The sequence below is a fragment of the Leopardus geoffroyi genome, chromosome A2 (assembly GCF_018350155.1).
Source record: "Leopardus geoffroyi isolate Oge1 chromosome A2, O.geoffroyi_Oge1_pat1.0, whole genome shotgun sequence".
Classification (NCBI taxonomy): Eukaryota; Metazoa; Chordata; class Mammalia; order Carnivora; family Felidae; genus Leopardus; species Leopardus geoffroyi.
The window spans coordinates 13,584,158-13,600,300 of NC_059331.1; the positions used below are offsets into that span (position 1 = coordinate 13,584,158).

Below are 16,143 nucleotides of genomic sequence, written 5' to 3' on the forward strand. Positions count from 1 at the left end.
TGTGGGACTAGGACCTTCACCTGTGGAGTCTGTGCTAACTCCAGGTAATGTCAGAACCCAATTGCAGGGCACCTGGTGTCTAGAAAACCGAATTGGTTGGTGTGGGGAAAACCCCCCAACACATTTGACGTCAGGATTAGGAATAAAACAGTTCAGGGGGGTGTCGGGCACATCTCCCAACCTCCTGGGCCTCCTCTTCTCTGTAGATTGGGGGCTGCACGGGGAACACTGGAGTATCGTTATTATTCTTCCCCCAAAGCGATATGGGAGATGTTACCTGGGCATGAACGTACCCATTTCACAGCACGGAAGGTAGAGGGGAGAAGGGGAGAGGACTTGGTTGAGGTCACGCAGTGGCAAATTGGCAAGTGAGGGCTCCGTCTCCTGAAGAGTGAAGCTTTGCCCCTAAAATGTGGCTCTTGGCCCCCTCTGTGTCAAGACACCCCCAACTCAGCTTCAGCCTCTTTCTCACTCCCGGGCCCCCTCCTGAAACGTCTGCCCGAAGGTAGGCGGTGCTCAAGAGGAGGTCACATGGTTAAAAACTAACCCCCAAAGCAGCTCCCGAAGCCTTGAAAAGTGGGCGGCCCGGGTTATCAGAAGGAAGAGTCCCACCCTTCCAATGGCAGAGGGACTGTGGGCATGTGCCCTTCCTTCTTTGCACCTGTTTACCCATTTATAAAACAGGGACAATTCATCTGCCTTCCTTAGCAGGGCTGGGTATACAGCTGGCACTGAACACATGACCACCAGCTTGACTTGCCCTGTGCCTAGGTCCCTCCAGGCCCCAAGTGAAGCAGAAGCCCCAAACCCAGGGTCTTTTGCCCACACAACAGCACGGGCCAGAGCAGGCAGGGGAAGAAGGCGGCCTGGCAGTGAAGGCTCTGGAGGTGAGGTCCGCATGTCCCTGCAGTCTCCCGAAAATTTCAGGCTGTGTGACCTCAAGTTACTCAATCTCTCTTAACATTAGTTTCCTCAAAAAACTGAGCACCACCTGTAGCCAAGCACCACTCTGTGAACAAAGTGTTCATCCTCCAACCTTGTGGGACAATGTTACAACTGTTCTGCCCATTTTACAAACACGGTTAACAGAGGCCCAGAGGTTCAAGTTTCTGCCTTTTCCCGCCTGCCGGTACTGGGCTGTCCTCTTTCCATCTTGGTGTCTCTTCCCCCAAGGAGACAACCGTGGGCCCATCAGTTCCAAAAGCTTGTTGGAGATCCCAATGTCCCCCACCTAACCTGGACACGAGTCGGCCCCAAGCCTAGGCGCGCCTAGATGGCGCTCGCTGCGCGCCAGATGTGCAAGGCCCCTCCCGGACGCCGGCTCTCCTCCGAAGTAGGGGCGGAGGGAGGAGGGGAAGGAGGCAAGGAGGGGGAAGGGGAGCGTGCGGGCCAGGCCCAGCCCAGCCCGACAGGCCCCGGCGGGGGAAGAAGGAGGCAGAGAGCCGAGCTGGCGTAACGAGACTTTACTGAAAACAGAAAACCGGGCGAACCAAGGATTACAAACCGGAATGTGGACTCGTAGCAAAACAAAACAACAGAACAAAAAGGGCGGGAGGAGGGGTGTCGGAAAGACAGAAGGGGGGGGGAGCAAGAGCGAGGAAAGGGAAGGGAGTTTTTTTTTTTTCTTCTTCCCATTTCTTTAAAAAACCAACACAAGAAAAAACACACACACACAACCAACGTTTGTTCCCGAGTAGAAACATAAATAGGGCAGAATCGAACACTCTGTTCTTCTCTCTTCCAAAGGCAAAAAAAAAAAAAAAAAAAAAAAAAAGTAAAAGGAAAGGCAGGGCTTGAGGCTGCGCCCCCTCGGAGCCCCCTTCGGCAGCGGTGTGTACAACGGGGCGGCCGGGGCGCGCGGGTTTGTGCAACACTGGGTGGCCGCGCTCGGGGAACAGAGGCAGCGCGAGGGCGGGGGGGGGGTCATGCGCTTGCCCCCCGGGAGTAGGGGGTCCAGCTTGTCGAGTCTGAGGCGCCCTCTCCGAGTCCTGGGCACCCTCGCGGGGTCCTCAGGGACCGCGCTCTCTCGGAATCCTGGCACCCTCGGGGTGGGGGGGTGTCCCCGGGGCCGCGCCCTCTCGGAGTCCGGGGCGCCCACGCCCCCCCCCCCACGCAAGCCCGCCTCCCGGGGAGGGGGGCCGCGCATGCGCCCCGCGCGCGGGCTCAGTACGCGGACACCTGGTGCTGGGGCAGCAGCTGGCAGCCGCTGTTGACGTGGCTGAGGACCTTCTGCTTGAGCTGCGCCACCTGCTCGCGCAGCAGGCTCGCCGTGGACGCCAGCTCCGTGTTCTGGCTCTTGAGCGTCTTGACTTTCTCCTCGAGGCGCGAGATACGCTCCAGCTTGCGCTTGCGGCACTTAGAGGCAGCGATGCGGTTGCGCAGCCGCTTGCGCTCCGCCTTAATGCGCTCCTGCGTGTCCATGTCGATGGGCGACAACGGCGGGCTCTCGCCGAAGCTTGGCACGTCGGGCACCGTCTGCGGCTCATCCTTGAGCGCCGTCAGGCGGGGCGGCCCCAGCGCGCCTGGGGGCGGCGGCGGAGGGAAGGGCACAGGCTCGGCGGCGAAGGCGACTGTCGCAGCACCCCCTGAACCTCCGGTGCCGCCCGCATAGCTGCTCAGGTTCGCGTAGACGGGCGCCTCGGGCGTGGCTGCCGCCGGGGCCAGTTCGCCAGGAGGCGCGGCGCCCGCAGCCGTGCCCGAGGGTCCTCCCGCGGCCGCGGCAGCGGAGGCCGCGCCCGCGCCCAGCTGGTTCTGCTTGTGCAAGTCCTCCAGGGCCTTGACGAAGCCCTCAGCAAACTCCTGCTCCTCGCTGGCCGCCACCTTGGGGTAGAGGAACTGAGTGCTCGTCGGTGTGGTGGTGACCAGCCCGTTGGACTGGATGATTAGGCGCTCGAGCTCCGGCGAGGCGAGCTTGAGCAGCCCCAGGTCGGGCGAGGCAAGCAGGCCGTCGGGGGGCGCCGCGCCTGGGGCGCCGTCGGTGCGCAGGGGGGCCGGGGGCGGCGCGGCGGCAGGCTTGAGCGCCGCCGCCACCTGCTCGCTCAGGCTCAGCGTCAGCGCGTCTTTCTTCATCATGCTGCCAGTCGCCGCCGTCGGGGGCGCCCCGGGGAACAGGCGACCCGGGGACGCGAAGCTACCACCGCCACCACTGCTACTGACGCCGCCGCCCAGGCCGCTCAGCGCCTCATCGCCGTAGAAGGGTGTTTCCATCCTCCGCCTCCCCCGCCGCGCCGGCCCGGGGGGGGGGAGTGGCCGCGGCCGCCCGGGGGGCCTGCGCCCCCCCGTCCGCTCGGCCCTACGCCCGCCCCGGCCGAGGCCGCTGCGCCCGGCCCTCCGCTGGCGGCGGCTCCTACGCCGCGCAGTTCGCGCGCCCTCTTATAGCCTCGGCCCAGCGCGATGAGCTCACTGCCCCCGCTCACCATTGGGCGTGGGTGACGTCGCTCATTTGCATGGTGGGGTGGGGCCAAGTCATTGACGCCCCCCTAGCTGCCGTTGCCCCGGTGACGCGCGGTAAACCGCACAACAGCGCGCTGCCTTGTGGGTTGACGTCATGGGGGCGGACCCCGAGCCCGGACCCGGTTACCCCGCCCCGGGAGCGCAGTGTACAACCAATGCCCCCAGCGCTGCCTCCCGCCAAGGCACGTCCCGGGTGGCGTGATGAGCCCGGCCACCAGCCGCCTGCCCGCCCCAAGGCCCCGCCCCGCATCCGCGCGTGGGGCCCCGGCGGGGAGGGGGAGGGGGCGGGGGCGGGAGCGGGGGCGGTGCCGGCCTCCGGGGACCGGTGGGGGATGGGGCCCGGATGGATAAATAACTCCCTGGCGCCCTCCGCTCCACTACGCCTACAAGTGCCTTCCTCACCGCTCCTCTCTTCTGGCTCTGTACGAGCTGGGGGCAGAAGGCCTTAGGGAGCTGTACCCGGTGGCTTCCTGGGCGTGTTGGCCAGATCTGCCTGTTTCACCCCCACCCCAAATCTCCAGTGATGTGTTTGCCCCAGAAAGACGAGGGAAGGGAGAGGAGGACTGTTGGAAGCTGCTGAAAGCGCTTTGATCTTGATACTTTTCACTGAGGAGTCTAAAAGTACGGAGTCCAACTTCCTGACTTTACAGACTGAGAAACTGGGGCTTACTAAATTGTGACCAGGCCTGACCTCTTATTCACCTGGTAGAACCCGGGCCTCCTGGGCCTCCTGCTCCTGGGCAGCCGCCTACAATTTTACCCTGCATCTGCCAGGGCCTGCTGTGGGTCCCTAGGTGAGGGTGATGGACTATAGCCCCTCCCCCCTCGCCCCGTTTCCTCAGCGGCTCTCCCTTCCGGAATGTTAAGGCAGGAGCCCATCTGGTCATTGTTACCTGCTTATTATTATTTTGTTATTGTCAGTGCTCAACGGGCCTCCTCAAAGACTGGCTGGGGATGGGATATGAGGGTGTGGGGAGAGGGCAACCTCCCCAACACTCCCTAGGGATTGTTGGGACATCTAGGTCTGGCTGACAGCTCCTGCACACAACCCCTCAGGTAGACTGTGAAGGCTCCCAGGACCCTTCTTCCACGGACTCCCTCTGACCTTTCACTTTCACCTTCTCTGAGCCTTGGCCTCTCAGCTCATAGCTGCCTCAGGGCCTTTGCATGTACTCTGCCCTTTGCCCGTGCTCCCTTCCCCACTGCAACTCCTAATGTCCTCAGAGAGGCCACTCCCACTCACTGTATTTCCATTATATCCTTGGAAGCATTCAGAATGACAGGATGGACCATGGAGGGCAAGGACCTTTATCTATCCCGAACCTGCTGGTCACCAACATCCAATACAGCGCCTGGCTCAGTGTTGAAGGAGAATGCTGCCTGGCCTAGTTGCTGTGGAATCTCTGGCCTCAGTTTGTCTGACTCACCTGTGGGCATGAACATTCCCAGTCCCCAACCCTCGTCTTCTACCTCCCTACCTCATCTGGCCCTGCCCCTGATTGGGCTCTGGAGCAAGAAGGCCATGAAGGAAACTGTCACCAGGAGCAGGAGGCCTGCCCTGGTGGGCAATGGCCCAGGGGTGTGAGTGTGTCTATATCCACACAAATGTCTGTTTGTGCCTGCGTTGTGTTCATGTATGGGTCAGTGTACTCAGGTGTGTTCACACACAAGGGCAGGTGTCTATGTGCCAGTGTGGGTTCATGCACGCAGATCTGTGTGCCTGTATGTATACACATATATGTATACTTGTGTATACGTATGTGTCCATTTGTGTGTTTCTAGGCACGTAGGTCTCTGTGCCCTCCAGACCTGTCCTCTCAGGTCCCAGCCTGGGCAAAGGGACCCTTGATGAGAGGGGATCCTGTCCCCAGCCTGTTGCTAGCCTTGCCCTGGGACCCTGCTCTGGGCCTGTGCAATGGGGCTAGATTGGAGGAGATGGGGCCATGCTTCTCTCTCCAAGGCAGGACATGAGTGGGTGGCCTAGATAGCCTCCACCCTGACCTTGGGCCTTGACCTTAATAAGTGGGTGAATGGTCTGGTGAAATATGGGCAGAACCTACCTGAGCTGAAAAACTGACCAGCAAACAGGCCTTGGGAAATGGAGGCGCAGGGAACCCAAGGCAATTCACCTCTCTGAGTCTGTTTCCTCCTCATGAAAATGGAGTGAATAATCTCACCTCCCTCGTGGAGTATTGTGATTTTTGTTTCTTTTCTTTTTTTTTTTTTATTCAGTAAACTCTACCCCCATCATGGGGCTACACATGCTCTACTGACTGAGCCAACCGGGTGCCTCAAAGAATACTGTGGTTTTTATTGGATTTAAAGGAATAGAGCTCATAAGTGCTTTCTATGATTGTTTTATGTTATTATTATAAGGCTAGCCTTAGCTGTGTATGGTTGTTTGGTCTGGAGCTCCTTCAGCCAGAAGTGCCCTTCTATCCAACAGGCAAATTGCTACTCCTGCTTCAAAACCCACTGTCTCCTCCTCCAAGAAGTCTTCCCTATCCACACCCTCAAGGAGTCCCCTAAGCCACCCCCCACCCCCTACCGTCTGGCTGAGCCCGTCCACCATCTGTATTGGGCTCTGTCTGCCCCAGATGGGGCAGGGGAGAGTCCTGTAAGCTGGGTAGGCAGGACCTGTCTTGGCCTCTAAGTATGGGGAGCTGCCCTGGGCAGACTCTGCCAGCCCCACTTTTCAAGGAGTCGAAAAACTGGCTCCTTCAGTCTCCTCTGCTGTGCACCTGCTGTTCCCTCTGACCCAACACCTTTTCCTACCCTCTCCTTTCTCCTAGCCAGAAAGCCCTCTGGGACACCCTAATACTGCTCTTCCATTGGGACCAATCCTATCCCCACCTCACCAGGCAGTTCAATAGGAGGCCTGAATCCATCAACCAGCCATATGCAGTGAACTAGGGGTAACTCCTATTCTCTCATTCATTCGACAGATACTGACTGAGCACCTACTGTGAGCCAAGCGATGGGGACACACACGAATGACACAAACACCCTCACCCCGCACCCGGTCTGAAAGAGGAACCTGTCAAACACGGCTTCAAGGAGGCTGAAGGGTGCCCCCTCCATGGACGGGGGTATGTTTTAGAGTTGGGTGATCTGGGAGGGGCACCCTGGGAGGTGATGCTGAACGAAGGAGAAGCTGGAGCAAATCTTGAGCTAATTTGAAGGCCCAACCTCCCAGACTGTGGGAACAGCAAAAGCAAACGCCCTGGGGCAGAAACCAGCTGGCCACGTTGATGGAGAGAGGCAGGTGCCTCTGGATTGGGTGAGCCAGGGGAAGCCAGAGGGAGAGAAGGAAAGCAAGGGTGCAGGACTTCTACAGAACCCGGTGGTATTTGTCCCAAGAGTAGTGGAAATGGCTGTAGAAGATGGGATTGAGGGAGAAGCCGGTAACAGGGCTCAGCCTGGACTCTGCATTTTCGCCCTTCCTCTCCCAGCCCCTCCAGGAGTCTCAGGACATTATCTCACTTCCCAGATCAGCGTCCAGGGAGGGTGCGGGACCCACCCGGTCGAAAGAATCCCCAACCCCTACCCCCACCCACCCATCCCCGTTTGGAACGGAAGCTGAAACTAACCCCCACCCCTCTCCCAGCCACGGCTCTAATCTCTGCCGCTCTGGCGCCTCTTTCTCGAGAGCGAAGAGTTTACCCTTCTTGTTTAAAGCGACCTGCAACTCGGTTTAATGTTTAGTCTTTATTTGAAGACCCAGAGAACTAAAATCTACTCGATGAAACGGAAAGCCCCAAAGAAAGAGAAAGAAGGAGTTAATCAGGAAGCAGAAAGGGGTGAGGCGGAGGGGACCTCTCCATGGGGAGGTACGCGGGGAATGTCCCGCGGCGCTCGGGACACCGCGGGGCTGGGTAGAGTTTATGGGGAACGTCCTCCGACACTTAGGACCCACCGGCTGGTGGGGGCGGGGCTTGCGATCACAGTCCCCGAGTGACGGGACCCCGCTAGGGGGCCGGGGGAGGGGCGCCGGCCTTGGGCCGGGGGCGCGTCGGCCCCGGCGCATTCCTGAGGATCAGGTTACCGGCCTAGGCGGCGGCCCCTCCCCTCCCTTCCAGCCTGGCTTCCGCCCTCGCCAGGGGCAGGAACCACAGTCACCTCCCCCGTCCTGTGCAGGTGCTTGGCCAGCCGCAGGGAGGGGATCCACACCCTGTCCTCTGGGCCGGCTCTGACGCTCTCCAGTCTCACAAGACCATTTTACAGACGAGGAAACCGACGCGTCCTCAGCGCCTTTTCGGCACTGGTGGAACCAGACTGATAGAGCTTGCTTTACGACCCGTGTGGCCCAGTTGACTCCACCGAGGCTGCAGTGTCCCCAGCCTCTCGTAGGCAGGCCGGGAAGAGCGGCTCAGTCTAAGTCCAGTGTTCATTGATTGTCCTGGGTGAGCCCAGAAGGGCGCCGGCTCAAGGAGAGAACCACGCCTCCCAACACCTTCCCTACCAGATTCCTGCGCTCATCCAGGGAACTCTGCTGTATACCCAGGCCCAGGTTAGGCCCTTTCACAGGCAGACTTTAAGAAACCAGAAGGTTTGAGGGTCAGAGGGTGGTGAGTCGGACTTCACTAAAGCAACTTCAGAAGCTGATTTGTTTTGATTTTGTTTTTCTTTTGGCCAGCCTCAAGCACCATCAATCACCCCTTCCACCACCCACTCTTGAGCACCTACTGTGTGTCCGGGCTCTGTGTGCTGGGGGAGGGTTTTCCATCATCCCTCATCACCTCCTAAGCTGATCCGCGAATAGAAGACAGGACAGAACCACCATAATGAAGAAATATGCTTTAGGCTGATGTCACTCTCTCTCCTTCAGGTCGACCCCTTTTTCTGTTTTTACTTGGGTAAATATATTTCAAAAGGGAAACTTCATGTCACCGCCAAGAATGGAAAACCAGTTTCTCTTCCATAAATAGAAGGAAAGTGAAAAACGATGAAACGAGAGCAAAACCCAGGCATTCCCTCCTCAAGGACACTCTGGGCCAGGCCCAGAGTGGGAATGTCCAAATATCCCCCAAGCCAAGCCAAGAAGAGTACAGGAGGGGCCACAAGGGTAGTTTTGTCCCCTAGCGGCCCAGCACACAGTAGATGGTCAGTGATGTGCTAAGCCTTGGCAGCCAGCACCTACTACGTGTGGGGGTTGCCTGCATCCACCAACAGCCTTCCAGTGCCTGTGAGTTACTGACCCGTTTCCAGGTACAAGTGAAGGTGATGGCAGGTAGCAGCCCTTTGGGGGGTGGGACCCCACTGGGGCCTCTCTGGGGAGACTTCAGGTTGGTTCAGTTAAGTGGAAGCTTCCGCCTAAAGACTTTGGGGCTGTCCCCACCCACAGTCCTGTGGCCCCTGACGTCCTTCTGTGCTGAGTTATGGGCCCCTTCCCAGGCTGCCCAGGGACTGGGGAGGGAAGCAATGTGTGAATCAATGAATGAGTGCGAATAAGTAAATGAGTGAGCGAGTGGATGATGTAACGGATGGTTTGGTGAAGTAATGAATGGATGAATGAATGAACGAATGACCGGATGCACCCATGCTGCCAAGATGGGATACCCACTCCCCACGTTTTTCCGTGATACCTTCCCACCAGCACTGCAAGGAGGGCCACCTGTCCACATTTTTCAGATGGATAAACTGAGGCTCGGAGCAAACCATGGCTCCACATGTTGGAGGGCGGATTGGAATACAGGTGGCCTCGTTCACCGCGAGCTGCAGGCAGAGGGGCTGGGGCTCAGGGGGCCTGGCTGGGGCAGACGAAAGCTGGAACTGGACCTCAAGCCTGCGGGGCCTAGAGGGCCGGCACCTGATCGTCGCCCAGTAAAGGAGCGGGGCCCCAGCGGAGGAGTACATTGAATGGGGGCCAGGCGAGACGAAGGGAGAGAGCTGGGAAGCGGTGGGGGCGGGGCCGCCGGAGTGGGGAGGAGCAGGCAGTCCCAGTCGCTTAGGAAGGGGCCCCAAGGAAGGAGCAGGATTGGGGGGCGCCCCGACACGCGAGACACACAAACGCCAGCCCTGCGTCTCCCGAGGGTGGGGGGCACAACCCCCCCCCCCCATCGGAACCTGAGGCCGCCACCGTAAACTCCCTCGCCTGCCCGCCTCCCCCTTTCCTTCGCCACCGCCTCTCCTCTGGAGGAAGTGGTGAGGGTGCGGGGGAGGGCCCCCCATTCTCACTTCCCCTGAGGCAGGGCGGGGACTGCAGGTCAGGGTCCCCTCCCCCGCTGCGAGGATGGATGGGGGGGGGGTGCCCACAGGGGTGGGGGCGGGAAGCCGCAAGAGCTGGGGCTCGGCCAGCGCGGGGCGGCCCCTCGCTGGGTGACCTGAGCTCTCTGGGTTTGAACGGTTCTCATCTGAAAAATGGGGGGAAGAAACTCAACCTTGGAACAATGGATTGCTGGGTGAGAGGCCCCGCCCCAGGCCCCGGGAGACAGAGCCGGACAAGGACACTCCCAGGCCCGGAGGGGTCAGGGCCGGGCCGGAGGGAGAGATGTCGCCGTAAACACGGACTTGGACCCGGGCGGGAGGCGCATTCCAGGCGGAGGGAAGGGCGCAAAGGCCTGGAGGCTGGTGGGGACCTCCCGCCTCGCCGGGCGGCTGGGCCTGCCCAGGACCTGCCCCTCGTCGGTCCCCCCAGCCCGGCCCCTCCTCTGGCGGGGGTGGAGGAGGGATCTGGAGGGCCTCCGCGCGGCCAGCCGACGCCGCACGGTTCACCCCGCGCCGCGGCCGGACCCAGTGGCGAGGGGGGCGGGTGGCGTCAGCGCCGACGTCAAGGCGAGGCGGAGCCGCGTAGACTCGGGCCCGGCGCCCGCGCCCCACGCAGAGCTGGAAGTCGTGGGTGTGGTGGTAGGCAGGGTTCGCCTTCCAGCTGTCCCGACGTTGGGGACCGGAGGGGGAAACTGAGGCCCGGCGAGGCGCGTGGCCTAGCTGAGACTGAAGCTGGGCCCCAGGGCTCCAGGGCCCCCGTCTCGCAGCCCCAGCCCTTCCTGTGTCCCACACCGTCACCCTCTCCCAGTCGTTCGCTCGCGCTGGCCCGCACCGCGACAGCCCCCAGGGTCACTCGGCTGCGGCGACGAACTGGGGTTTTGTGTGTTGTTTTGCTTTCCGGCAGGTAGACAGGTCCCTACGAAACCGCCCAATTAAGCGTCACCGCAGATACGATACGTGGGCCTCAGTTTCCTCAACCGGACAAAGGAGGAAAGCTGACATTTAACCGCGGGCTCACAGCTCCTGCCTTCGGGAAGGGCGGGGGAGACAATCTAGAGGCGAGAGATACAAGTGGGGGGGATACCAGCGAGGCCGAATTCGAATCCACGGCTGGCTCCCGGTCCCCCTTTTGTCCTCTATACCCCCGCCCACTCTCGTCCCACTCCCTCGGTTTCTAACCCTCTCCCCTCTCCTCCCGTCTCCCTCCCCTCCCCCCACAGGCCCCGCTCCGCTCCGAGCCCCGCCGGGCCGCTAATTAAATGCAGAACTGGGGGGAGGGGGCGGCTCGCTGTTAACCCCTTCCCGCCGGGCCCAGGAGGGCTTCCCTTGGCTGAGGAGGGGAAGCGGGAACGCTGCTCAGCCCCCCTCCGCTCCTGGCTTAAGGCCCCAGGACAAGCCCATTTGACGGACGGGTAAATCGAGGCTGAGGGGCCAGCCCCGAAGCTCTAGGCAAGACCCGATTATTAATCAGGGCCTCCAGATAGGAGGGCCAGGGCCTAGAAATAGCCGAGAGAAAAGGGAGAGAGGGGGAGAAAGGCAGAAGGAGATGGAAGGAGAGAGAGCCGGGAGGGAGGGAGGAAAAGTCTGTTGGAGCCAGACAGAAACAGCCAGAGACCCAGAGAGAGTGAGACAAATGAGTTAAGAAGAGACACCAGCTGGAGAAGGCTAGAGACAGCAGGAAGAGGAAGAGAGAAACACTCAAGTATTTTCTATGGGATTCTCCGTCCTTGCCTGGGGACTAGAACTAACTAGTGAGGAAGGAAAGGTGGCCCTCTAAATATCTACAAGGAAAACAGAGTAACTATCCCAGGCTGTCACGGTTGGGACTGGGGGGGGACGCAGTGGCCCTGAGAACTATCAGTATGTGTGGTGATAGGGGACTCCTAGGCCACCTCAGGAGCTGGAGGCCCACAGGCCAAGCCCCCCCTCACTGGCTCCTGGCCCTGGGCTGGCTTGCCCACTATTCGCTGACCTCTGACAGGGCCTTGTTGCCTAAACTGAGGGTCAACCCTGACCAGGGAGCTGTAGGTCACCTCACGTTCCCACCCTGTCCTTAGAGCTCTGGGTCAGGTAGACAGGACCCAGGCACAGCCATTCCACTGCCTGGGACCCCTGTCCCTCTGCACGATGACTACTGCCACTGTGGAGCTGGGTAAACGAGAGATTTGAGAGGGGCCCAACATTCTTGGGGTGCGAGCAACTGAAAAAATGGGTAATACGTCAAGCAGTGACAGGAGCTTTGAAGAGATCTCGGGGGGATGTGCAGAGGATCAGTGACATCTGTGGACCAAAGGGGCTCAGGGGAAGGGGGGGACCGGGGAAGGCCGGACTCCTGAAAGCTGGAATAGCACAGGCAAAGGTCCTGAGGTAGGAATGCATGATGTGCTGGAGGAGAATCTAGAAGAAGGCCTAGAGTAGGGTGAGGAGAGGGGAGACAGGGTAGGGGGATCACAGGGACACCCAGGTCACCAGCAGCTGAGGGGGGAAGGGGGTCATTGGAGTTTTTGCCAGCCCAGGAGGAGCCTGTGACAACCCTCCCTGCCTCAGTCTCCCCACCAGTGCCCATGTTTCAGAGGATGCAGAGGAGTCTCGGGGGAATAGGCGCTGCCCAGAGCCGCAGGGACCTGTCTTCTGTCCTCCGCAGGTGCCACCCTGGCCTCCTCTCACCCTCTGTGGCTCCCTGCTCTGGCTTGTCTTCCTGTTACCACCTAGCTCTGCCCCTCCTGTGGTCCAGCCTCCCAACACGTGCCCATAACGTTCCTTCACCCGCAGTCCCCGCCTCAGGAGACATTCCCTGGCCCCCTCCCAGGCAGAGCAAAGAGACCCTTCCTCGGCTGGGGCTGGCTCTCCAACCGCACTCAGCCCTCTCACCCTTTGGCTACAAGCTCTGCAAGAAAGGAGGAGGCTCAGGAGACTGGGTTAAGGGAAACAGGGGAAGGTGAACAGTGTGGTCCTTGAGCCTGCATAAAAATAGCTGCCCCCTCTGCGCCTGCCCCCTTCAAGGAGGCATGACGGTGGCTGCAGCGATGGGGGATGTGCCAGGAGGAGCATCCGGCGGGGCCCACGTTGCCATGGCGACGCTGACTCAGAGGCAGAGGCAGGTAGCAGCATCTAGTACCCGCCAGCCCGCCCCTGTGCTCCTGGCACCCTGCCCAACCCCCACCCTCCAGCCTCCACTCTGGGGGACCTCTTTTGAAGCTGAAGAAGGGTGGGTGAGACCCCAGCATGGCTGGATGAAGTTCTCCACTCACCCCTACCCAATCACCTGCTGGAAAGTGGGAGACACTATTTTATCACACTAACCTGGGTACCACACCTTCCTCCTTCAGGACACTCATCTCCCCATCCATCTGTTTATATGTCCATCCATCCATCCATCCATCTATCCATCCACCCACCCACCCACCCACTCATCTGTCCATCCCTCTATTTACCCATCCACCCAATATTTATGGAGCCCCTACTATGCGCCCACATTGTTCTCAGCACAGGGCACTCATCCTCTGCTCCAGCATTCAAGGTATCAGAGAAGGATCTGGGCTGGGGCGATGCAGGTGACGATGATGAGGCCTCTGTGGCTTCTTGGGCCAAGGCCTTGGGAAGTTGAGGCCCCTTCTCTCCCTCCTGCTCTCAGTCTGTCTCCTCTACCACTATCTGTTTCAGACTCTATCTCCCCCTCCCAGAGTACAGACCAGACCCTTCCCCAATCCCACCCCCAGGCCCTCACCCCCAGACCATATATCCCCTTTCCTCTCTTCCCCTCATTTATTCACTCCAGCCACATGAGCCTCTGTGTTTTTCCTCCAACACACCAGCTTATTCCCACCTCAGGGCCTTTGCACATGTTTTTCTCCCTGCCTGGAAAACCCTTAAGGTCTTTACCTGGCATTTATCTTGTTTATTTCTTGGCTTCCTTATTATCTGTCTCTACGCCCATCTCCAGAGTATAAAGACTTAAGAGAGAGTCTGGTTCCTTTGGTGTCCTGTCTGCCTATCTCTGCCTTCATTTTGCCCGCTGTGAAATGGACAGATGGGAATGGTGTTCACAAGTAAGACTTTATAGAGGGGGTTGGGAGTAGGAATTAAGTCCTTAGAACTGTGCCTGGCACAGAGTAAGTGCTCAACTAACATTTCCTTAAAAATAGTCCGGAGGGGGGGCACCCTGGGTGGCTCAGTTGGTTAAGTTCCCTACTTCAGCTCAGGTCATGATCTCACACTCCGTGAGTTCGAGCCCTGCGTCGGGCTCTGTGCTGACAGCTCAGAGCCTGGAGCCTGCTTTGGATTCTGTGTCTCCCTCTCTCTCTGCCCCTCCCCCACTCACGCTCTGTCTCTCTCTCTCTCAAAAATAAACATTAAAAAAATTTTTTTTTTAATTTTTTTTTTCAACGTTTATTTATTTTTGGGACAGAGAGAGACAGAGCATGAACGGGGGAGGGGCAGAAAGAGAGAGAGGGAGACACAGAATCGGAAACAGGCTCCAGGCTCTGAGCCATCAGCCCAGAGCCTGACGCGGGGCTCGAACTCACGGACCGCGAGATCGTGACCTGGCTGAAGTCGGACGCTAAACATTAAAAAATTTTTAAAACATAGTCCAAATGTCCATGAGCTGCTGAAGGATAAACAATATATGATATGGCTGTACAATGGAATACGACTCAGCCATAAAAAAAGAATGAAGCCCTGACACAGTTACATCGTGGATGAACTTTGAAAACGTCGTGCTCAGTGAAAGAAATCAGACACAAAGGCCACCTGTTGTATGATTTCATTTATATGAAATGTCCAGAGCAGGCAAATCCGTAGACCCAGACAGCAGACTAGTGGTTGTTCAGGGTCTAGGGGAGAGGGAGTGGGAGGTGACTGGTAACCGGACAGGGTTTCTTTTTTTGGGTAACGAAAATGTTCAGGAGGGGTGCCTGGGTGACTCCGTCAGTTAAGCGGCCGACTTCGGCTCAGGTCATGATCTCGCGGTTTGCGAGTTCAAGCCCCACATCAGGCTCATTGCTGTCAGCCTGGAGCCTGCTTGGGATTCCATGTCCCCCTCCCTCTCTTTGCCCCTCCCCCGCTTGGTCTCTGTCTCTGTCTCTGTCTCGCTCTCTCAAAAACAAATAAGCATTAAATATAAAATAAAATGGTTAATTTTGTGTGAGTGAATCTTACATCAGTAATAATTTTTAAAAGAACATTGGGTGATGACTAAGGAAATCTGAATAAAGTGTGTACTTCAGTTCATAATGATCAGCTTACTGCAACTTCAAGATGCCCAGCATGCACTTGCCCTTGAGCCTTCACACCTGCTGTTCCATCTAGCTGGAGGCTCCGGGGAACCTAGGAGCTGGATCAGACTCTGGGGTCTGAGCTGCAGTCTAACCATTTGCCGTCCCTCTGCCCCCTCCCCCCCCCTCCTCCAATCACTGGAAAGGTCAGAGTGCTTGGTGGATAGGGATGATGTTGAGGACATTCCCCTGCCTTTGGAGGGTCAGTCTGCACTCTCCGGGGTCGGGGGGAGGGAGAAGGACCTCCAAGCTAGTGGGGTCCCGCAGCAAGTGGGCAGGAGAGGCAATGGATTCCATCCAGCTGGGGAGCCCTCTCCTGTTTCCAGCTGTCTCATGAACACAAACAGCAAGAACCATTTTTTGAATTTTTAAGGAAAGTTGCTGAGTAATGAAGATCTCCCTGGACAGCACTGCTGTGCCCCCAGGCTCCCTCTCCAGGAACTGAGTCTTCTGGGGTTTGTGGAAAAGACAGCCTTTCCAGAAGCTTCTGAGGAAACCATGTCGAGGCTCTCCATGGCGACAGAGAGAGTGGGAGGGAGGGAGGGAGGCCACCTCACCATCATCCACACGCACTTGGGCATTTAGGGACATCCCCGAGCCCTGCTTGCCAGGGATACTCAACATGCCAGAGGGGCACAGTGTGGAGGGACAGGCCCTGGGGGGTGGGGGGCCTACAGGGAGGGTTTTCAAAGGAACAGAGAAGGGAATGAGGGAGGGGAAGACGCAGGAGGACGCACTGAGTATTTTTAGGCACTGAATGCAGCCCTGAAATATTTCCACGGCCACTCCCCGAGGGTGAGCAGGGTGACTATTTCGGTGCCTGGTTCCAGTGGAGGCGGGACGGACAAGGGTGAGTCACCGCTGGGTGGCTGGACCCAGACTGGGAGGGGGCTCTTAGGGCAGGACCGGGGGCCTTCCAGGTGACCACTCACCAGCCTGGGCCAGGCAATCAGTGCTGGCCTCCGGGGCGAGGAGGACGGTGGCCTAGCCAAGCCAAGCATGTGGCACCATTGCCAGGGTCCCCCCAGTGAGCTGCTCGGGCTGAGCCCAAGACTTATAGAGACGGAGAGGGTCCCAGGAGGAGTTTCCGACACTCTACAGGTGATCGGTGAAGAGTGAAGCTCCCCTCTGAGCCGCATGCAAGTCTGTATGGAGCGCTTGCTGTATACCAAGCCTCCTTCCCCTTGTAATCGTCCCGGCAACCCCT

At 58.8% G+C, this 16,143-nt stretch overlaps 1 protein-coding gene and 1 long non-coding RNA gene across 2 annotated transcripts; one reads left to right on the plus strand and one right to left on the minus strand.

Annotated features, from left to right (window-relative positions):
• Positions 1-1,448: 1,448 nt before the first annotated feature.
• Positions 1,449-3,368, minus strand: JUND (JunD proto-oncogene, AP-1 transcription factor subunit). Its single transcript, XM_045496660.1, has one exon. It carries the CDS (start codon positions 3,205-3,207, stop codon positions 2,164-2,166), a length of 1,044 nt encoding a protein of 347 aa, XP_045352616.1. The 5' UTR covers positions 3,208-3,368; the 3' UTR covers positions 1,449-2,163.
• Positions 3,369-5,745: 2,377 nt separating this feature from the next.
• Positions 5,746-8,349, plus strand: LOC123607417. Its single transcript, XR_006716734.1, has 2 exons — positions 5,746-7,963; positions 8,090-8,349. It is a non-coding gene; the product is annotated as an uncharacterized LOC123607417 (long non-coding RNA).
• The last annotated feature ends 7,794 nt before the right edge of the window (positions 8,350-16,143 follow it).